This window comes from Penicillium roqueforti (assembly GCF_015533775.1).
Source record: "Penicillium roqueforti strain LCP96 04111 chromosome Unknown scaffold_10, whole genome shotgun sequence".
Lineage (NCBI taxonomy): Eukaryota > Fungi > Ascomycota > Eurotiomycetes > Eurotiales > Aspergillaceae > Penicillium > Penicillium roqueforti.
Genome location: NW_024067574.1, coordinates 582,172 through 604,180, shown reverse-complemented (window position 1 = coordinate 604,180; position 22,009 = coordinate 582,172). Strand labels below are relative to the sequence as shown.

The 22,009-nt window shown below is 48.7% G+C and overlaps 7 protein-coding genes across 7 annotated transcripts; 2 read left to right on the top strand and 5 right to left on the bottom strand.

The window, feature by feature from the left end:
- Window positions 1-315: 315 nt before the first annotated feature.
- LCP9604111_4870 (aldo/keto reductase family protein) lies at window positions 316-1,408 on the bottom strand (the record flags this gene model as incomplete). Its single annotated transcript, XM_039072617.1, has 3 exons — window positions 316-796; window positions 865-1,297; window positions 1,357-1,408. The coding sequence occupies 3 exons, from the start codon at window positions 1,406-1,408 to the stop codon at window positions 316-318; spliced, it is 966 nt and encodes a 321-aa protein (XP_038929360.1).
- Window positions 1,409-1,854: 446 nt separating this feature from the next.
- Window positions 1,855-2,486, bottom strand: LCP9604111_4869 (uncharacterized protein; the record flags this gene model as incomplete). The annotated part of the gene is made up of 2 exons (XM_039072615.1): window positions 1,855-2,280; window positions 2,340-2,486. 2 exons carry the CDS (start codon window positions 2,484-2,486, stop codon window positions 1,855-1,857), a joined length of 573 nt encoding a protein of 190 aa, XP_038929359.1.
- Window positions 2,487-3,600: 1,114 nt separating this feature from the next.
- Window positions 3,601-4,429, bottom strand: LCP9604111_4868 (uncharacterized protein; the record flags this gene model as incomplete). The annotated part of the gene is made up of 2 exons (XM_039072614.1): window positions 3,601-3,776; window positions 3,832-4,429. The coding sequence occupies 2 exons, from the start codon at window positions 4,427-4,429 to the stop codon at window positions 3,601-3,603; spliced, it is 774 nt and encodes a 257-aa protein (XP_038929358.1).
- Window positions 4,430-7,402: 2,973 nt separating this feature from the next.
- LCP9604111_4867 (U4/U6-U5 snRNP complex subunit PRP31) lies at window positions 7,403-8,962 on the bottom strand (the record flags this gene model as incomplete). Its single annotated transcript, XM_039072613.1, has 1 exon — window positions 7,403-8,962. The coding sequence occupies one exon, from the start codon at window positions 8,960-8,962 to the stop codon at window positions 7,403-7,405; it is 1,560 nt and encodes a 519-aa protein (XP_038929357.1).
- Window positions 8,963-9,418: 456 nt separating this feature from the next.
- On the top strand, window positions 9,419-11,485 carry clf1 (putative cell cycle control protein (Cwf4); the record flags this gene model as incomplete). Its single annotated transcript, XM_039072612.1, has 2 exons — window positions 9,419-11,194; window positions 11,252-11,485. 2 exons carry the CDS (start codon window positions 9,419-9,421, stop codon window positions 11,483-11,485), a joined length of 2,010 nt encoding a protein of 669 aa, XP_038929356.1.
- A 3,242-nt stretch (window positions 11,486-14,727) lies between these two features.
- LCP9604111_4865 (uncharacterized protein) lies at window positions 14,728-16,863 on the top strand (the record flags this gene model as incomplete). Its single annotated transcript, XM_039072611.1, has 1 exon — window positions 14,728-16,863. One exon carries the CDS (start codon window positions 14,728-14,730, stop codon window positions 16,861-16,863), a length of 2,136 nt encoding a protein of 711 aa, XP_038929355.1.
- A 546-nt stretch (window positions 16,864-17,409) lies between these two features.
- Window positions 17,410-19,966, bottom strand: LCP9604111_4864 (uncharacterized protein; the record flags this gene model as incomplete). The annotated part of the gene is made up of 2 exons (XM_039072610.1): window positions 17,410-19,142; window positions 19,192-19,966. 2 exons carry the CDS (start codon window positions 19,964-19,966, stop codon window positions 17,410-17,412), a joined length of 2,508 nt encoding a protein of 835 aa, XP_038929354.1.
- Between the last annotated feature and the right edge of the window lie 2,043 nt (window positions 19,967-22,009).

Sequence of the window (22,009 nt, the reverse complement as noted above, 5' to 3'; positions counted from 1 at the left end):
ATTCATTTATTTAGTAATACTCAGACCCCCTCTATTAGTACATCACAATGACCCAATGGTAAGCTCGCCTTCGCCCTGCGCACTACCCTATATAATGAATTCTACGCAACACTGGATCCTCTCAACTGCCTTACATACTATATGATGATCAATTCCGAGGAATTATACAATATTGACAATCACCTATTAATGTGAGATTGTATGTTGACTCTTCTACACTTGATCTGACCTATACAAATACCCATTGGCATTATGCACATATCACATTTCTGATCTATCTCTAATAATAAATATAAAAACTCATGCAGGAACTCCTTAGTATCGAGGCCCAGAAACCGTATGTTCCTCCAAAACAGCATCGATCTCAGCCATATCGGAATCCGTCAGCACCTGTGCACCGCCCATATTCTGAACCACCTTGTCCTTCGTAGTACCGCCAGGAATGGGAATAATAGTAGGCATGCCGGGCTTCTCACTTAGGGTCCGGATCCATGCCAGTGCAATCTGAGCAGGAGCGATACCCTTGCGAGTAGCAAGGCTACTGACCTCGTTGATGAGTTTCAGGTTATGTTTGAAGTTATCTTCCTGGAACCGGGACATGTGGTGCCGAAAATCACCCTGGGGGATATCGGCCAGCGAGGTCACAGCTCCGGTCAGCACACCTCGGCCAAGTGGCGAGTAAGCGATAACGGGGATGTCGAGCTCCGCGCAGGTTTTGGCAATGTCATTATGGAGGATATCGGTGGACCACAACGACATTTCAACCTCAACGGCAGCAATCGGGTGCACCTTTTGTCTAGAGAAGCAGTTAGAGTTGAGTTTGTCCATAGGAAGACGACGACTATAAAATCAAGAGGCACATACGCTCGGCGGATCGTCTCGGCATCAACCTCGCTCAGGCCAATTCCTCCAATCTTACCCTCCTTAACATACTCCGCGAGAACCTTTATGGTATTCTCAACGGGGAACGCGGGGTCTTGTCGCGCGCATTCGAAAATGTCAAGCTTCTTCTTGCCATCAAGCAGACGCAGACACTCGTCCACGCTACGACGGATATTCTTTTCCGAGCCATCCGCGGCAAGCTCGCCCTTCTTCAAGCCACCCTTGACACTGAGAACGACCTTGTCTGCATTCTCGGGGTACTTGGTGAAGTACTTGTTGAGCAGGTGCAGAGAGTTGTAATCTGCAGTGCCGTACAGCTCGCCGGCGTTCCAGAAGTTGGCACCCAATTCCAGGGTAGTGTTGAGTGTCTCGAAGCACACCTCCTCTGATGGAGGCTGCGTGTTCCAGGTCATCCCTGATTTTATAATCAGCGAAGTGTCCGCCAATTGTGGGTGTTTGAGAGGGGGATCGCACTCATTGTGCCATAGCCAATAGAGCCGACTTCCTTTCCAAGTATAGAAGGCATGGTTGAATGTAAATGATAAGCGTAAATTGTTGAGAAGAGATAGTTGGTAGAAAGTCGAGGTTGGCGGGCTGCGATGGGCCTTTTATGGGGTTCAAGATGCCCCGCCGTCGGGGTTGGATCGATTGATCGTAGTTACAGGTTTTCACCGCAAGCTTCGTGCGATCACTCCGTCAATGTAAACCATCATGTTAATAACTTGGATATCGAACTTCTCGTCCGGGTTACCGGCATCACCTGCGGATTTGTACTGCTAATTTCCGGAGTTGGGATCGGAACACGGAGTTAAGGGAGTTTAGGGAACACCGATAATGTAGGGAGTAGCGATATTATTACAGTCATGGACTATAGCCTCCTAATACGACATTAGTAGTACATAGTATATCTTGAAGTTCACATTTTCCAGAATCAATAATCCATCGCTTCGAGTTTCGTAGCACTAAACATCCTCACAGGAATTCATCCAATCCAATCTCATCAGAGCTGTCAATTGCATCCTTCAATCGATGCTCCAATACCTTATACAAAGCATCAAAGGCAGCTGGGAGATCATCAACAGTAACTTTCTTATCCCCATTCCAACCATGCCCAAGCTGAACGTTCTCCACTGGCCTGTTGTAGCTGTGCACGTTCTTCACAGTATGAGTGTAGCTTGCCGAATTGCCGCTATAAGTGGGTGTGTAACTGGTAGAGCTGGAGTAGGTAATCTCCGTGGTTTTTGTTGAATTCATGCTCTCCGAGTCCTGCTTGGTCTTGACGCTGGCAGTGGGCGTGGCGGTTGGTGTTAAGGTTGAGGTTGAGGTTGAGGTTGGCTCTTCCAGGCCCAACCCTTGCAAGATGTCATGAACGTACTTCTGGGTATCTGGAATAAGTCTCTATACTTCTGTCAGAAGTGTGCTTTTTAATGGCAGAATGCAATGTCTGAGGGACTAACCGGTGATCGAGATTCAAGTTTACCGGTGTGTCCTTTTTCCATCTCTTCGTCTGCCTGGTGGACTGGATGTGCGTTGACAGTGGAGACTGCCAGCAGTGCTACCACGATGAGTGAGAGCCATGATGCCCTTGGAATAACTTGAGACATATTGTATGAATTTGGGCGTATGTTGTGATAAAGTGGATGCTTGAAAATGAGATATTTTCCTGACACTAATTGGAAACAGATAAATCTCAAGTTCACAACTATTATAAGATTTAACGTCTGAAACGCGGATACGCGATCCGAAATTACCGAAATGCCAGTCTCTTGTCATTTGGAATGAGGATTTATATAGTACTTGAATGCCGATGTTTACACTCCCAGGGTATCTTCCTTTTTTTTTTCTCTTGTAGATCAATTCAAACTTTGCTTTCTTCAGCTAAGATGGTCTAAATAAGATGCTCGTCTTACGAGCTCGCCTTGATTATAACAAAATAACTTTTCCTTGAGCAAAGAGTTCCTTCGTGGATCTAGGGGCCTATGTCGATCCCTAGTTACGACAGAACGCATTCCAGAGATAAATTCTCCTGCGAATCAAGTGCGTCCGCCCTTGTGGAATCATAATAACTCTGCCAAGAAAAAGGGCTCACTGGGCTTACAATCTAAACTGACTGGAATGATGGAGTGATACTGTCCCATGCTTGCATACTCCTCTGTTTCAACTTGTCCTCTTTCTACAGGGCAACCAAGAAACAAACGTAGTTCTCCACTATTATCCTGCCAGTAATTTATTATTAATCACTGTATTCAATTGTTTTAATACTGTGAAGCCCGTCCATCTCTCTCAATCACCTCTTGCACCCGCCGCGGCATTGTGTAGAGACCTTGCTTGTCTTTCCATGGTCCCATATTGAAAAGTGAGGGGACTTTAGCTCCGATCTATCATAGGCTCCATTGATTGCATTGATCAGGGCATGATCTGTCTTGTATGGGCCAGAAGACACGAGGGATTGCGAGAAACAGTTACAAGATCAACAACATCACCGGCTCACCTGCGCTCGTTTCTTTTCCTGTCTTCTTTTTAACATTCTTCTTTGATGGTTCATTGGTCTCGCCATCAGAGGGAGAATTGTGTCTATCATCGTTAATTTCGTCTTATTTATCGTATATAGAATATTTGTTGTTAGCCATTCATCGAGATGTACAGGTTCACAATGTCATGTCGTTCTAGACCACATCAAATGCAAAAATCTAATCTTGCTAATGCCAACGATGCTATTTACAGCACATCTTCCTTCCAATAACTCAGCTTCCAGGACTGCACTCCATCCGCAATATCCAACCTTAGCGTAGTGAACCGAATCTGCTCATACATTACTGCAGCGGCCGCTCTTGCCTGAGCATGCCAAGGTCCAAGACCACCAAGTCTCGCGTCATTTCGACTGCGCCAAATGCCTATTCGAATTGATCAGCATGTGGTCAGAATAACATAGAATAGTCAAATACTCACAAGTGGCCAGATTTCGATGCTTGTCATTCTTCGCCCCAAACCAATACTTCAACAGCCCGCCACTAGCAATGGCCTCCTGGTGCGAATGCGCATCGAGATCATAAAGACGGTCCGAGTCAATATCCGGCAACAATATTGATCGGAAAATAACAACATAGTATGACTGTGATTTCCATGTGTGGTTTTCGGCCTGTGAGAAGACTCTCAGCAAATCATACACCTCGGTCCAGTTGAATGATTCGGTGTAGTCAGCGGTGGCATAGTCGTCGCGGATAGGTTTGAGATATGCCAATGCCAATGCAAATAGTCGGTCTTGTCTTTCCAGTGCAGCAATGTCCAGCAGATGGGGGACGCTGTTGTAGGGCGACGCAATGAGTCGCGTATCTGTTTCTGTATCTGGGTATTGCCCCTCGAGCTGCAATTTCAATTGCAATGATGCGGCAGCCTCAAATCTCAAGGGGTCGAATTCTGTAGTAACATGGCTGTGATGCAGGAGTCGAGTTAAGCTTAAAACCTCTTGCCCTTCGCCCTTGTCTGGGAGGCTTTTGCTAGCTGGGACTGGGTTGATGAGGACCGATTTGGCTATGCTAAACGTCATGCTTCGAAATCTCTGTGAATCTAATTTAAAAAGATTCCAAATTTGAGGGAAATAAGAAATTGGGGACCCAAGTAGCGCAAGAAATAGGATTTGGCGGAAGTTCGGAACGTGGAGGCGAACCTAAATTTATAGAAAATTTTATATACGCAATATCGAAAAGAAAATTGCAGGCACAGGCTTTTATATACACTCCCCTGACCGCTATATACCGTGGATGCTGTACCACATTCCACGATTGTGTGCTTGGACGAGCACGCAATGTGGGCGGCAAATTTGGGATTTGCTTAGGTCGTCGATTGGGTCTGTTGGGCTTACCTCTGACATCCAATTGAACATTCTCTTACATAAAGGATCAAATCCTTCGAGTTATTTCTTTACACACGTATTCATTTCACCATCTCTTGCGCTGTGAAGTGATCCCGCCAACATGTCAACGCAGATAGTCCCATACAACTAACTACAGATGTAGCCAACCATGTAACTAGTAGTTAACTGAACCTTGGAACGAAACAACTCAGCTTAAGTCATCCATAGATTCATTCCACTGGTAAATTCAAGGGTAAGCGCTCCCGTCAACTACTCTATATCCTCTACAGAGTCATCAGGCAATACCCCAGGTGCCGGCCATCCCGGTCTTCGATATTTTGACCAATCATGGTCCACTGCATCAAAATCGATCATGTTTTGCCTTGGGGCCTCAAGAAATGCCAACCCAGTAGAGGCACGCGTATATTTGAACCCTCTCAGGCTCGGGAAGGGCAAGGGTTGGAGTAAATCATGCCCCGGGTCAGAATTGAACTCATCTGCTTGGAGCAGAATGAACGATCGATCAAGTTCAAACTGCCGATCGACACAAACGAATGATACTGTGCGTTTTCCGCGCAGATGAGGATGCACATAAAGCTCCTGAATAAGCTCCTATATATCTTCCACCTTTCCATCGACCATAGCGTTCTTGTGCCAAGGTATGATTAAATACTCGGGGCCTAATGGATCATCTTGAGGATCATCACTGGACCCGTCCGAATCCACTTCAACGGATGGGACGAGGATCTGCTTCAATGTTTGTTTTGCGGCGTTGCTTAGCTTGTTTGTGAGGAAGACCGCAGCTCAAACCCAATTTGTCGCGATGATAGGTAGCCAAAGAGGTAGATCGATAAAAATAGTTCGTCCAGATGCCTATCTCTTTGATACCGTGTTTGCGAGGGCCAACGTGAGAACCTCACCTCTCCCTGTCAGTGCAAATATCGGAGATTTTCATTCTCATGAAGAATAAATTTGGTCGAAGGAGCTTGCTTGTAAGAACGCTAAACGCCTCGTCCAGGGCAGATAGCGGTCTGGGGAGATAGAGCAAAGGCAGGACTTCATTTGGCAGGACTTCATTTTCGATTCTCCCCAATCGAGCATCCTATACACGATATTCATTCTAGAAGTTGACGAGGTCTCGACGGGTCTTCATGCGGTATACCCCACGAAACAAGTTCTAGTGTCATGGGAGGCTTGGTGTACCTCTCGATCTCCCAAATGAATTTCCTATTTGCCACTGGTGCGAACCTCGAGCGATACTTTGTTGGACCAGCCTCCTTTAGTCTTTGATACGTATTCTCAACGTCCTCGGGTGTTGAGAATACAGGAGGAAGATGACTCTATGTGTGTTACTTGGACGACGATTCCATACCGGCATCTTGATCGGGGAGCTGTTTGAATTAGATGGCCAGCTCGATGGGTAGATAGCGACTGAGGGCAGTGATCACAGCGTTGGCATAGTGCTCTCTTCCTAGAATATCTGCCGTCCCAGGCTTGAATAGTTCTTTATAAGGGTCATATAACGTCGTTCCCCTCCATCTTTGACCATGGGCCCGCAAGGGTCCCCATGATTTATGAACGGATCTGAACAGCTTTGCTTGAAGATCTGAATCGCCAAACTCATTTTCTAGGCCGTCGATATTGAACATGATTTCTGTAGGGAGCACACGGCTCGTCTTGCGAAAACAGAACACTCACCCGAATCGGGATCCCTGCGTGTGGATAAGAGAATCACCGAGATGCGCCCTCCTTCTCTTCTTGAATATAGATTACGATCTTCGAGAAATTTACCTGACAGCTGACGTTTGGTTGCTTCATCCGCTGCGATGATTCTTGGTCGACCCGATCGATATGCTAGGATAGCAAGGGCATAGAGATTGCTTTGACTATCACGACGTGGACCTTGTTGGGCGATAGACTCTAGAAGGCGACGAGGTGGTGACCATAAATGGACCTTGACCTCGACTTAATGAGTTGCAATTTCAGCTTGGGCAGATGTTCCGTAATACTGGTCGGAATGGGACTTGAGATCGTCCTCGAGTGTTGACTTGACAAGCCCACTAAGCTTCGCTTGGCTCGATTCACATAAATCAGTCAACAAAACCAGGGGCTAAGTGTAATGTGGATCAATGCGATCGTCCGGCATAGTGTTTCGGGGCAATTTCTTCTCTGATTTCTCAAGTTGGCGACAGCAAATGGACTGATGCTGGAAACATTCTCAAATGGAGAGGAAACCTGCCGTCCCCAATCCTTTCACCACCAGGCAAACAAAGAGACTAACTGGCGTATCTTGGCACTAGGATTTCAATATGAAAGGACAAACTCTGATTTTAAATGATTTCAAAGACAGAAAGAATCAGTATGACATCGACTCTCCTCTGTTACAAGAGCCTAGCTCGAATTGCACAATCTGGTTTGGTGAAAGAGAACAAACAGTCAATAAAGGTCTTTTATGTCGGCGTATTAGAGAAAAAAAAAGGAGATTCACAGGTCCGCCGTTAAAAAGATGTCATTTTGAGGACTGTAGTTCAGATCTAATATACAATCGGGTTTGGTATCACGTAAATCATATTGAAGCTCAGGCCTCCTGATCTTCCCCCTGAAACGCCGTCAAAATGCCGCGATAAAAAGCAATCAAGCAAGAAATTTAGAAAACAAATGAAGTCTTTAACGCTTAGGCGGAGGGCCCATCTTGCCCTCACCCGTATCAGCCTTCCTCTTGAGTGGGATAGCAGGCACCTTGAAGCCGCCATTTTCACTACTCTGTGAATTGCCAGGATTCTGATGAGGAGCTTGAGTAAAAGTCCCGGACTTAAACCACCGATTTTCCTCAGCATCGCGCTTGCGCTTCAATTCCGCTTGCACCTTCGGGTCAACGAGCTCCAGGCCTTGAACGGGTGTGAATGCAATAGTACTAGAGGTACCAGCGGCGCCAGGTAGAGATGATCCGACGCCAGATGCACGAATACCTCGTGCCTGAAGAACGCTTGCAGTGCCACTTGCACCGCCCTGGCCAAACCCACGCAAAGATGAGGCAGTGCCACTAGCGGGGGTGTTTGTGCCCCAGCCCTTGTTGTTCTTGCTAAGTCGGGCACGGGTGCGCTGGTCGATCTGAGTTGCACGAATGCGACCATCGTCCTGTTGCCCCAGCATGCCCAAGCCAACGGTTCCAGAGCCCGTGCCGTAGCCCACCTCTGACTCCTCCTTACCGAATGCAAGACGGTTTTGTGCCTTCCGTAGTTCCGTCATAGCCACAGCTTCCTTGGCCTTTCGTGCCCGCCAACCACCCCGCTTTCTGGAGGGTTTATCATCGGGCGCAGGGAGAGCCTTGGTACCGGCGTTTGGCGCAGATTCGGTGAGTTTCTCCAGTCGCGTATAGCATTGTTGCTTCAGTTCTTCGCCCAGAGAACCGTCCTTGGCGTAATTGGAGACATCCGCGCGGGTAGCGAGTACCATCTTGGCTGCAACAATTCGAATTCCTTGTTTTCTGAGGTCCAGAGGAACCTCTTGAAGAAGTGGCGAGTCGTAGAGGAAACCTTGGGCTCGAACACCGTGATTGGTCGCAAAGCCCAGTCCTTCTGATCTGCGTGATCCTTGTGCACCCAAATTGCAGGACGGGATCTTAGCTAGTTCAAGCAAGCCACCTGTTTGGTTGAGGAATTGTGCAGCCGTTTCCGCCCCGATGAGAGCTGCCAGGTTAGGGGCGATCTGGTTCATGCGAGACTGAATGCTTGCGGTAAGAGCAGCACGCTCATGATCAAGCTTCAAAATCCTATCGCATGTATCGAGAACCAGCTTGAGCTCAGACTCGGTCATTTCCCGGCCTTTAGTGATAGTTGCTTCCATCGCAACTGCCATCAGAGACGGCCCGTCCAAGACTGACTTGAGTGGGACGCCAACCATATTCTCTGATGATGTGGACAGCGCCTTGATGTCGTTGAAGGGGCCATTTTGAATGACAGCAACCGTCTTGGCGTATTTTATAGGAGTGGTGACGAGTCTTTCGAGCTCGGGGAATCGAATGGAGTAATGGTCGCGCAGGACTTTGTGTAGGCGTGTTAGCTCATCGGCGGTTGAAATAGAGCGATCAAAGTCGTTAGAAGCCCCGGCGCCTTCCTTGGAGTCTTCCTGTTGCTCGGGCTCTTCGTCGACTTCCTCGCCTTCGCCCACATCGAAGTCCTCCTCGTCATCCTCAAAGTCGCGTAAAAGCTCTTCAGCGGTTGACATCTTGACTCGGAATTTGTCCGACGGGTCCAATGCCGTGTATGAGGTGCTTGTGATCGTGGTCCCAGAACGCCACTAGGGAAACTAGAATGAGAGCAACGATATTCCTAGAGTTCTAAGGTGGAAGAAAAGTTGTGATTAGTCATAGGGAAGCTACGTGCGCGGGTGGCGATAAAGACCAGTCACGCAGTTCGGCGATTTCATCGCGGATTCTCTGAGCTGCGGGTCGAAGCTACCCTCGGCGTCACTGGATTAGGCGTGAGAAACCTTCGTGTCAATTTCTGAGTTAAGCGGTCGCTGCGATTTGGTGAAGCCAACTTCATCTTTCAAACCCCTCCTTTTGTCCAACCATCATTACTTGCCCGACAATTTCGACATCCCCGAACCGAACCTCACCTTACAATCTTTTAAGTCACAAACCACCTCTCTAGCGAGATCAGTCAATACAGCACCATCAAAATGGAGGCCTCCCGTGGCCCTCCCCGGGTCAAGAACAAGGCCGCCGCGCCAGTTCAGATCTCTGCGGAGCAACTTCTCCGCGAGGCCGTTGACCGGCAAGAGCCTGGCCTTGAGGCGCCGACACAGCGCTTTGCCGACCTTGAAGAACTACACGAGTACCAGGGTCGGAAAAGAAAGGACTTTGAAGACTATGTACAACGCAACCGCATTAATATGAACAACTGGATGCGCTATGCCGCCTGGGAGCTCGAACAAAAGGAATTCCGTCGCGCGCGATCCATCTTCGAGCGTGCGCTTGACGTCGATCCGACCTCGGTGGTGCTTTGGATTCGCTACATCGAAGCTGAGATGAAGACCCGGAATATTAATCATGCCCGCAACCTCCTCGACCGCGCCGTGACTATCCTCCCCCGCATCGACAAGCTCTGGTATAAGTATGTCTACATGGAGGAGACACTAGGCAACATCCCTGGTACCCGTCAAGTGTTCGAGCGATGGATTTCATGGGAGCCGGAAGAGGGTGCGTGGGGCGCATACATCAAAATGGAGAAGAGATATAGCGAGTTCGAACGAGCACGTGCCATTTTCCAGCGATTTACCGTCGTCCACCCCGAGCCTCGAAACTGGATCAAATGGGCCCGCTTCGAGGAAGAGTACGGCACAAGTGACTTAGTTCGCGAGGTCTACGGTGTGGCTATCGAAACGTTAGGGGAGGACTTCATGGACGAGAAGCTCTTTGTCGCATATGCCAAATTCGAGGCTAAGTTGAAGGAGTATGAGCGAGCACGAGCGATTTACAAGTATGCCCTAGACCGGCTTCCGCGATCCAAGGCTATGCTTCTTCACAAGGCCTACACGACCTTCGAAAAGCAATACGGTGATCGTGAAGGTGTAGAGGATGTGGTTTTGTCCAAACGCAGAGTGCAGTATGAAGAGCAGCTCAAGGAGAACCCTCGCAACTATGACATTTGGTTTGACTTTGCCCGATTGGAGGAAACTGCGGGTGACCCAGAGCGGGTGCGGGACATCTACGAACGGGCCATTGCACAGATTCCCCCATCACAAGAGAAAAGATATTGGCGCCGGTACATCTATCTATGGATCTTCTACGCCGTGTGGGAAGAAATGGAAGCGAAGGACATGGAACGCGCTGGACAAATCTATCAGGAATGTCTGAGGATAATCCCGCACAAGAAGTTCACATTCGGCAAAGTCTGGCTCTTGAAGGCACAGTTTGAAGTTCGCCAGATGCAACTACAAGCAGCACGGAAGACATTGGGTCAAGCTATTGGAATGTGTCCGAAAGACAAAATTTTCCGTGGCTATATCAGCATCGAACGCCGGTTGTTCGAGTTCGCGCGGTGCCGCACTTTGTTCCAGAAGCAAATTGAATGGGACCCCTCCAACAGCCAGTCGTGGATGCATTTCGCGAAGCTGGAGCATGATCTGGACGACGCGGAACGGACAAGGGCCATTTTCGAGCTTGGCATCGAGCAACCGACCCTTGACATGCCCGAGCTTGTGTGGAAGGCATACATTGACTTTGAAGATGAAGAAGGCGAGTATGACCGAGTTCGACAATTGTACGAACGTCTCCTTCAGAAAACCGATCACGTCAAGGTATGGGTCAACTACAGCCGCTTCGAAGCCTCTGTGCCGGGCGAGGAAGAGGACGAAGAAGAGGAGGGAGGTATTACCGAAGACGCAAAGGCCCGCGCGCGTGCAGTCTTTGCTCGGGCACACAAGGTGCTCAAAGAAAAGGGTCTCACGGATTCTGTAAGTTGCTATTCCCATAATTTACACGGTGTTCGGCTTATTCTAACATGTGTACAGCGTGTGGATATTCTCAACAACTGGCAAGAATTCGAGCATGCGGTTGGATCGCGCGAGGATATTGAAAAGATCGATAAACAGATGCCCCGACTTGTCAAGAAGCGCCGCAAGTTGGCGGACGACCAGTACGAGGAGTACACAGACCATGTCTTCCCTGCAGACGATCAATCTGCGGCCAATCTTTCTCGTCTGCTCCAAAAGGCACACCAATGGAAGCAGCAGAACCAGTCTTGAAGCGCGTGGTAGCTTTCATTTTACAAAATCAATTGATTCCCATATTTGCCCCTGCTTTGACACCTTGGATCTTTATATCATGAAAATATCCATCCAAGCCCACTCCGAGGACGGACTTCATGTGCTATAATACAGACCAGAATACCATTTTCGATATCTGCGTGTGACAATGAAACCGAACCACACTGTCTCATTCGATCGAATCGGTTTCGCCGGCTAAGCGGCACGAATCGATATGTAGGGTCCAAATTAGCTGTCCCCTACATTTAGACAAGTATGCGGTATGGATGTCGTGCATGCTGGCCATATCAAATCCTCCAGAGGGCGGGGCTGGCTTTGTGGTACATCTCTGTAATGGTACCTGCGTCGGCTGAATTAGAGATCGGAAGGCTTTTCAGAATCTAAACAGGAAGTCATCCGCCATTGATACTAGAACAGCTCACAAAGCAGATCATGAGATAAGAGTAGATGTGTACATACAGCTCTTGGATACTCCGTAGTTCTATCCACATTAATGCCTAATCTGTATCATCAAAACACGGAGAACTGAGACATTTTCCCGAAACATCCGGAGTACATGCATATCAGCTCCACAGCTCCACAGCCCCATGCATGCTCCATATCTTATCCCTCACTCCCGAAATCCTTCCTTTCACTCTATCCTACAACATATATAGCACGTTCTTGAACAATCCATTCCTATATAGAACATAGTCTGTTTTTTGTTTCAGATAATTTGATTTTTACTACCATGTACATAGGTAAAGGGTCGCTCGATCGACATCTCAAGTAGTGACATCGGATATATATATAGCTCAATGTTAACGAAGTCCTATTAAATGAGTAATGACACTCGAAACATCGACCACGATGGGCATATTGATCCTTCGTAGGAGAGATCGACAGCTAACTTGTCGATCATGAGCGATCCGTTATTGTTAGATGATCCGTTGTGCCTATTGGCGGCTATCTATAGTCGATAATCGCATGCCCCGATTAGAACATGTGATATGTTGTAGAGACTTCATTTAAACTCTTGCCAGAAACGCCACTTTCAGACGCATCAAGTGTTTAATTTGTCTGTGGCTGATGGTTTCAAGGTAAATGCACATTGGAAAATCTTTTATGCGTGTCCATCTTTGAGCCAGACTACCTGTACTCCAGCGGAGACGTCTATATATAGAATGATTTGCGCACAAAACGGGACATCGAACAGAAAATATATATTGCAGACGCTAAGACCTGAAGTAAATATGGATATTCTCGTAGTCTTTGAAAATAATGGTGATAACAATACAACTACGTTCATTGAGGATCATAGCCATAGAACGAAGGCGACTCGAACAACTTCTTTCGGGGATAGTAACTTGAGTCAGTTAGACATACAACTACCATCAAGGTACTAACTAATGTTCGACCCTGATGAGCTATCAACAACGAGAGCAGTGACGCGCCACACATCCTTCTCGCTTTCAGTTGATGAACTTACCGTTCACATTGTTCTGATTTCTATACAATTTTCATAGTCTCGATTACAGCCATTGAGACTGCATAGGTCAGCGTCACTTTCATACAACTACCTACCTTCCAATCCTACCAAGAACAGTAAGTGCTCGCTCGGATCGATGTCAACGTTAGGCCTAGACCCTAACTAGCACCCTCTTTTAAATAGTGGGGTGCCATATTTCTGATCAGCCTGTCGATCACATTTACGAAATTGGCAGGAAGAATTTCTACGGCACAATTAGCACATGCTCGTGCGTAATAGTTGATCTTTGGACTTGGGTACAAAAGGGGCGTGGAATGATTGCAGAAAGCCGAGATTCTAGGGACATGAGGATGAGTTAATATTCGTTAATCGTATGAATTGAAAATTGGTCTATATGCTGTACACTTGTGAGTGAAATTAGAAATCCTAGAGCTCTTCCGGTTTACAAAACAGGGCATCGCTGATTTTGATAATCCCTGAGTCAGATGTGGAATGGATACCTTGAGGCAACATTTGATATTGAGGCTTAGAGTGTCCTATACTTTGTACAGCATTGTATAGGAAAGTGGAATTATAGAGGAAGAACCTTGGAGGTGGGACGCCAAGGCGCCACAGTTTTGAAATTTCCATGGATCCAACGGACAGGAACCACGGTCTCTTGAGGGAATACCAAGGTTCAGAAGAGCGGTTGTTTATTTTTATTTTGTTTTGTTTTGTTTTAACTGATTTATTTTATTTCGATTCTGTTATTATGTGCAGAATATTGCTATGTGTTACATCCGCAGTCTCCCTTGCTGTTGTATATCCCGAGATTCGCCCTAGAAGAATTGGAAATCTAGGAAGTCAAAGCCAAGCTGTAAAACGGGGGTCCAGGTACAACGAGAGGTGTCCCACTTTGTCGGGAACCCCCCTGATCAATATAGAAGAGGAGCAATGAGGGCGAAACGAACCAATCAGAGCGAATAAAGTAATAAGAATGAGTATCAGACCCAATTAAAGTGAAAAAAACCAAATTAACGGGAAAGTTACCTGACGAATTGAAAATGACGATATTATTCCCCTTAAGGGATGGCGTTGTTCGCTAACCCCCCCTAACCCGTCTGCTAACCTCCTCCGTTAGGGGGTTGAGGGGCCCTCCTCCCTGTTTCACTTAGATCGTGTGGTTTCTGTCTCTGTTCTGCCTCTCCTTTTACCTCCCCTTCTCTGAGTTTACCCTCGTGCTGCGCACCTTGATATTCTAGCATTCGTTCTTTTTTGCCAACCACCCCTCATTCGCTTAATCGGGTTTTGTTGGCCCTTCCTTCGTTTTCTACCTTTCGACTAGATCGCCCAGCCCCACAGACTTTTGTGATTACTCGATGTTCTCTTTGACCGACGCGTTGGTGTTGTGATTCTCATTGTTGACAACCTGAACCACTACCCTGATTGTGCCATCCCGAGTCGCCGCGTCATCCGATACGCGATCCACCTGAGGTTCATCCGGAGAACTTGAAAGCGCAGTTAACCGCGCGGAAAACAGCCGAGAAACCTGTGTTCACGTTGCCTGTTGTCGCGTCAACTAGCTCAAATCGAGTGTGGTCTGTTGCCTTTGTTCACTCACTTGCCTCGGCGGTCGAGATGAGATAGTGCTCTGGTAGTCACCTTTTACTTCTCTAATTTGGGTAGTTCAAGTCCTTTTCTGGCTGGCCACCTACCTTCATTACTGGTCCAGAATCTGTTGCGACTTTGAACAATCAAATTTGGACCATTCAGCATGACTGGACCCGAACCCCTAATCAAGATCCAGGGCGATTGCTCCACTATCCACAACAATACTTTCTACGTCTATTCGCCGACTGGCTTTGCAAAAATACCCCTCGAAAAGAATAAGGGATGGAAAAAGCTCCCGTCACCGGAGCATATGGTTACTGGCCCTGCCTGCGTCCAGGGTGGAATTGACAACATCGAAAATGACGAAGACAAGAAAGCATTTTACCTGGTCGGCGGGACCGGCTCCTCCGGCAGTAGCGGCCTCCAACGCTTCTTGTTCAGTACAGGAAAGTGGGAGACATTACCATCAACGGAGATGAAAGATCGGATTGGACATGGCGTTGGATACATATCCTCGACCTCGCAAATACTGGTTTACGCAGGAAACACAGACGGTAGCACCCAGGTTTCTCAGTCGACATACCTCATTTCAACAAACTCGTCTACCTTTGAGGTGAGTTCCACGGTCGACCAAGGCACGCCGGCATTATATGAGCCCATCATTTTGCCTTGGAGTTCTTCAGAGGTAGCCTTGGTTGGAGGCTCTGCCACCAATCCTAGTATCTTCATCTACGAGGCTGCAGATAAGCAAGGCTGGGCCATCTCCAATACGACTCTCCCCAATCCAATCGCATCCTCATCGCTATGCGCGCTCGCTTCCGACTCCGGGACCAAGGTCCTCGAGGAGTTCAAGATGGTTGCTTCCCCAAATAGTGCCACTAGCTACCTTCTCAGCTCGAAGGGAAAGGCGCAGAACCCGGTTACAGTCATCGGATCATCGGAAAAGAGGGGTCTCACCGATCCTTATAACAGCACATTCGCCCCGACAGTATCCTGGTCTGATTATACGCTCGCCCAGGGTAGTAATGGCCTTGTCGTTCTCGCCAGCGGCAAAAGTAATGAATCATTGGCAATCTTCAACCAGACTTCGAACGCATGGGTCAACTCTACCGAGCTGTTTTATGGAACAGGAGATCAAGATGTCCTCAAACCATCCACCACGTCTACTTCGATATCAACTTCGTCATCCACAGCAACCGCGACCTCAACTACGCCCGCCTCATCAACATCAGCTGCGGCTGTAAGTGGCACCCTGACTGAACATGACAAGGTGATTCTTGGCGCAACTCTTGGGAGTATCCTAGGATTTGGTTTGATACTGCTTATGATTCTTTTCATACTGCGACGCAAGAAAGACAAGCAGCTTGCCCAACCCGGTCGCGGCCGCGGTGGTGGTGGCGATAATAAAGATCGCCTAAGCTTCCAGGATCAAGGCATAGAACCCCTGACCGAAGGCGCTTACCCCATGGCAAGATCTCCTGTCCCACTAGCCGCTGCTTCGGTCGACTCATTGGCTATCATGTCCGGCAACTACGGAGAGAAATCCCTCAAGCCACCGACGAATACGGGCTATGGATTGTCTCCTCAGCCCAAGACCAGCAGTCCACTCTCTACAATTCCCTCCAGCGGTGCTATGGGCCCACCAACCATATACACCGACGACGGCAACGTCGGCGATGACACCGGGCGTGGAAACCAAGCCGCTGACCGATTGACTGATGAAGGGTGGGGGAAGTATTTCGAGGACGGCGGTGCCACCAACTACCAATCCAACCGCTCGACTATCAGCTCCGGATACACCAAGTCCGATTACCGCGGAAGCGCCTGGCCGATGACCACGTTGACACCATTGAATTTTGGCTTCCTCGACGAGCCCAAGCCCCTCGGCCAGGTTTTCAGCGGCAGTCCGACCACGGAAAATGGCCCATCTGAGACGGGCAGTCGAAGCCTGGTGATTCCCGAGAGCCAATCGGCACGCATCTCCAGCGCAGATTCAATCAGTGTCACCTCGGACGACGACCACGACGACCGCGATGATCCAAAGTGGCAAGGTGCGGGCCAGAACAGCTGGCTTGGACGTCCCACAAGCAGCAACTACACTACCAGCTTCTACCAATCGAGCACGCAAGATTTGCCCTGGGAATCATCGAATGCCAGCGTCGCGGAAAAGGCAAGGCAGTCCAATGCACGACGATCCAGCGTCATCATACCACACGATATCGATGAACTTCCGATGGAAGGGCCGAAGAACAATACCAATTCAGATATGAGCTGGCTCAATCTCAAGGCTGATCGTTGAATACACGGTCGCCTATTCCGACTCAGAGTCTATTTGGAGCCCAACTCTCCCATACTCTCACTCTCTTTCCTCAGAAAATACCTCACCTCGCTAGGTCATTTGGCGAATCTCTTTATCTCCCTCATTCATTCCTTTCATGGCGTCTACGTGGCTACTGGTGTCTTGAAAAAGCCCATTGTTTTTTGTCCTTGCATTTGACATGCTGCATTTTTATCTGTATCCAGCATCTTCCTCGTTTTTTGTTTGTGTGTATGAGCGATTCCCGAGCGTTGTGCCACACCTGTTGAACCGGTTTTTTTTTTTTTGACTTCGAGGGCTATGCCGGTACTGTGCCGGTCTAGTTCTTGTATGGGTGTTGTGTTCATGTTATTTTGTACATATCTCGATCTTAGTGTTAATCACTTATTGAAATCAAGCGCATGCTCCAGCCATGCTATTGAAATGCCCTGTCGTCATATGCATTACTCCTTACATTCAACCATTATCGTAAATCAGTGATGGATCATAAGCATCCAACCGCCAAATGGAGATGTACTAGGAATCTCTTCAATAGAGCCTCGCCAAAAACGAATGGCGCTTCGAGACCTTCCTAAACTCATTGACCATAGGGCTGAGCATCCTCCCACCCCCATCATCAATCTCCATCGGCTCCAAATGCGTCGAGTCCATCGACTTATGCACGAACGGAATCTTCTCCTCCGCCTTACTTCGAATATAATAATGCTCATCATCCTCCTCCATCCCAATAAACCACCTCTCCTTCAACTGGTCCCCATAAGGCCCACACCCACAAGCACCCTTCAACTGCGTCGTCTGCGGACTATTCACCGCAAGCGCGAACAGATTCTGCGGCTCCGTGAAATCAGTCACCTGCCGCCCGCGCGCCTCGAAAATCATAAACCCAAGACAGATGGCGCTGGTCAGGAACGCAAACACAAGAATCACGTAGAAAATCCCCTGCCACTTCTCCGTGGGACCGGAAGCATACCCAAACGCCTGGATGGAAGCATTAAAGACCTGGTAAACAGGCTCGGGAAGCACATTATTATTCTCAATGCTGTAATTCCAAAACGGCACGAACGGCGCGTTCTGCGAGCTGAGAATAAGCGTGCTCCCGGCCATGACCGCCAGCCCCTCGCCGATAGACGGCAGAGTCGGGTCCAGCGCGAAAGTCCCTTCTTTCTTGTTATATTGTGGCATCATCTGCATCAGCAGTCTGGCGTTGCTGGCCGCGCCGTCTGAAATACCCGAATTCAGACTGAGCGCGCTCGCCCACTCCGCTGCGATGTTCTTCCAGTCTGGGTTCCACTCGCCCTCGTAGAACACGTCTTGGCGGCGGTCGTATTGGAGGTCGTTGGAGGCGCTCTCGCAGTTTGTGCCGAGGAAGGCGCCGCTTGTGTCGGCGGAGTACTTGGTCGAGCACACGCCGGTTTGCTTCCCGCGCATAGAGCACATCACGTACTCGGGCATGTGGCTGTCGTTGGATGGCGGCGTCGCGCCGAGGAGGTAGATGGCGTTTGCGGGCCAGGGTCCTGTTGTGTTGAGGATCGTGTTGTATGGGAGTGGGTATTTGCCGAAGACGGGTGGGACTTGGCCGTATTTCGGGCCGAATTGGAAGAGCGAGTCGACGACTGTGCGGTTCAGCCAGGATGGGGCTCGAGGGATGTCGTCTGGGGGTGAGGTACTCCACGTCGTCATGTTGAATTTGTGACCGCCGGGCCAGGTGGAGTAGACTAGGGGTTTGAGCTCGTCTTTCGTCATTCCTGTGCAGAGGACATTAATGGCTGGCGAGGGGACGGAGGCTTCGATGTTGTATTTGCCTTCACCGGAGGTGTCTGTGGGTTGTTTGAGTTTGTTTTTGGAGTTCATTGCTGCGGCGGGGATGCCGCCATGCGGCATTGCCATTGTTATGTTGTTGACCATTCGGCCGTGTTTCTTGGACAGAGCGGACATATCTTGGATATCAATCCAGCTGCCTGTTATTGTGGTGTTGTCCCATAGTGAGCCTGTCGGCTGTGGGCGCTTTCGCAGTTGGTTTGAGGTATCATTGTGGCTGCTTACTACCTCGCTCCATTGGGTTATCCATTGCTGGTAGTTGTGATATGCGTGGCCGACATGTTCAATCTGAATGCAGGTTGTGTTGCGATACTCCGGGTCCATTTCGTTGGTCACGGGTGTCGCGCAGTCCGATGCGATGTATTTTGGGTTCGCGAAGCTGGAGGTTACCTTGCCCTCGAGTAACCTTGGCTCGATAGGACCAAGAGTGAGCTTTGGAGCAACTGTCGTTGATTAGTCTTTGACATAAGTTGTGGAAGAGGAATAATTTACCCAAAGCTTGCGCCGCGGTGGTATATAGCATCGCCACGAACGTCGAAACCAGTGCAATCGCCCCAAGGAAAGTGAGCGCCGAATATCGCAGCGCCTCCCAATGCACAATCATAGATCCGGGTTGCATAATCCAGGCCCTCATATTCATATCCGAGATACTGATTCCTCGAGAATCCCTCATCAAAGCCCTCCGACTAAGCACCTGGCCTAGGAAAGCGACGCAAATCGTAACATAAGACAATTCGATCGTCTTTGCAAAAGCCGAGCTCAACAAGGTTGCTGTAGATGGAGCCACTGGTCCATCGCCGGACACATTGCGCCATCGGGGCTTACGCAGCGCAATGCCGAGAAAGATACCTGAAAAGACGGTGGCATAGACAGCGAGAACCAAGACTGTCAATGGGACCCAGGAGAGCCGTTTTTGGAGGACCGTTCCTCGATTAGGGCACCGCACGTGGGAGTGGGCATGTGGAGTCTGCGGAGTCGGAGTCTGGGAAAATTGCGGGATCTTGTAGGTATATGGAGTTGTAGTCGCAGCGCTATCGGTTGAATGGCGATTGTCTCCCGGAAGTTCTATTGGAATGGCGTCGGCGGACGAGATGCCTAGCCCAATCTCGTGCAGGACTTCTTCAGACCATGTGGTTTCTGAGGGCGGATGGTAGCGATACTCCGAGTCAGTGCGGCGGTTGTTGAGTGGATTCCAAGAACGCTGGGGTCGAGCGTCGATCGAATCTTCGGATAGCAGCGAGTGTTGCGACTCCCACGACGAAGCCATCGTGGAACTTGCACTCCGTACAGACACGGAAAACAAAAAAGAACGACAACCGTCTTAAAGCAAGAACATCCTACAGATAAAAATAGGGAAAAGGGGTCATGGGGCTGAAATAGAGGGGTCCACTTGGGCAGTGTACTGTTCTTCCTAGCCCTATCGTAAACTGGTTAGCTGCTTGGCATGTCGGTCTGCGCTTTTGCTTATTTGGGGGCTTAATTGCATTTTAAGCGAGAAGCGTACTGAGATCTTGTTTATCAGGGTACTTGGTTATTTTTAGACGATTCTAGACTCTGACATGAGGCTATTCAAGAGATTGTTGCGATGCGCCTGTTAACCGCACTATATATTGTACTTACTATACAGCGCCTATATATGGGCCGATACAGTCCCCTGCACAGCCTAGACGGAGCGAATCACAGTGAAACGGCGGGAGAGTTCGGAACGAGGATAGTAAGCAGCCCCGTTCTTAATGTCTCGTTTGAAGACTGTTGGACCAGGTCTTCCACAAAAGTAAGATTAACAAGCGCGTCGCTGCATAGGCCAATGAGACGATGAATCCTAGCGCTTTTAAGCTGTCTAGGTCCGTGGAATTTGTATGCCCTGTGAGGATGACCCGATGCGGTCTGGTTGAGAGCCCGATTCGCTACAAATAGCCTCGACCCTAAGACTTGCAAACCCACCCTCGAATGGAGCCCCTAGTGCTCCGCATTATCTCCGCAATCGCTACCCACAACATGGGTTCTGAAAGCGATGCGATTCATTTTGTTGATCAGAGACTTCCAGGTGTTTGGATGCCGAGAGTAGAACAAGGAAATCTGATTGCGGCTGAATTTCAATGATTCTCGGACAGTGTCGATGGTGAATGAAGAAACCAAGAACTCGACTCATAGGCTGAGGAGCAAGGGAAAACATTTCCGCCCCCATCCTTCATCGGCGAATTTTCCAACTCTGGATAGCCGGCCGAAAGCTTCCCTGAAATTGACTCCACTGGTCTGAGTCCGTTTTTAGTTTGCTATTGCATGAACAGCGCTGGAAATCGAATCGGTAAATCGAATCTCAGATCGGCCAGGCATGTTGTCGACCATATTCTAAATATATTATTCATGTACTGTTTATCGGCGGTCAATCACTTATTGGAAGCTGTGTCAGATGGTGTGGGTAAAGGCATGAAACTTGAACAGAGCCTCAATTGGACCCTAGCGAGTGGTGTCATAATTACACCACTAGGGTTCAGTCAACTTTTGGATCTTGGAAAATATAATGGCTGTAGCTTCGTATAGTGGAGATAATGCTATGGGGTTATCTCTTCAGGACCATGCATATGTTATATATGTGATAGAACTAGAACCAATCGGGTGGTTTGACGAGTTTCATGATAGTGAAGGTATGACAGATGAGGAATTGTAATTGGTATGGAGGACAGAAGATGGAAACAGCCCAAGGTGCCTCGTTAATCGAGCAACCCCTGGTCCCTGTTATCCATGTGTAGGTATAGGTAGAGAAACGATGTGAAACGCGCTTTCCTTTTTTGTAAAGTTCAGCCCTAACCTTGTACTTTCCTGATAAAGCCAAATAGTTGCCAACCTTGGAAGGAACAACCGGGTTCTATAACTCGGTTGCTTAGAGTGTGGTGCTAATAACGCCAAAGTCAAGGGTTACCTTTCCCTTTTTGCACTCCGTACTTGTCCTGACTTTGAATTCATTGCCTTGCATCGCATTTCCTATCTTCTTCATTGTATCATGCCACGCAGCACTTGACAACGCGACGCAAAAGACTGGTCCGCGAGCAAAAGACTGGTCCGCGAGCAAAAGACTGGTCCGCGAGCAAAAGACTGGTCCGCGAGGAATCCAAGCCAAGCAAGACAGAGTTCCAAACGCCTCGAGCTCTGGCATAGAAGAATTGGTCGCCGTCGGCATTCGCAGGTCTAGCGGAATCTGTCTCTCCCGCGATGCCGATTGCTACTCCGAGAGCGATGCAAGCCTTCCTGTTCCCCTTCCACCAGAAGAAAGCCATCCAGTAGTCTAGATGCGCGATTCCATTCTGCC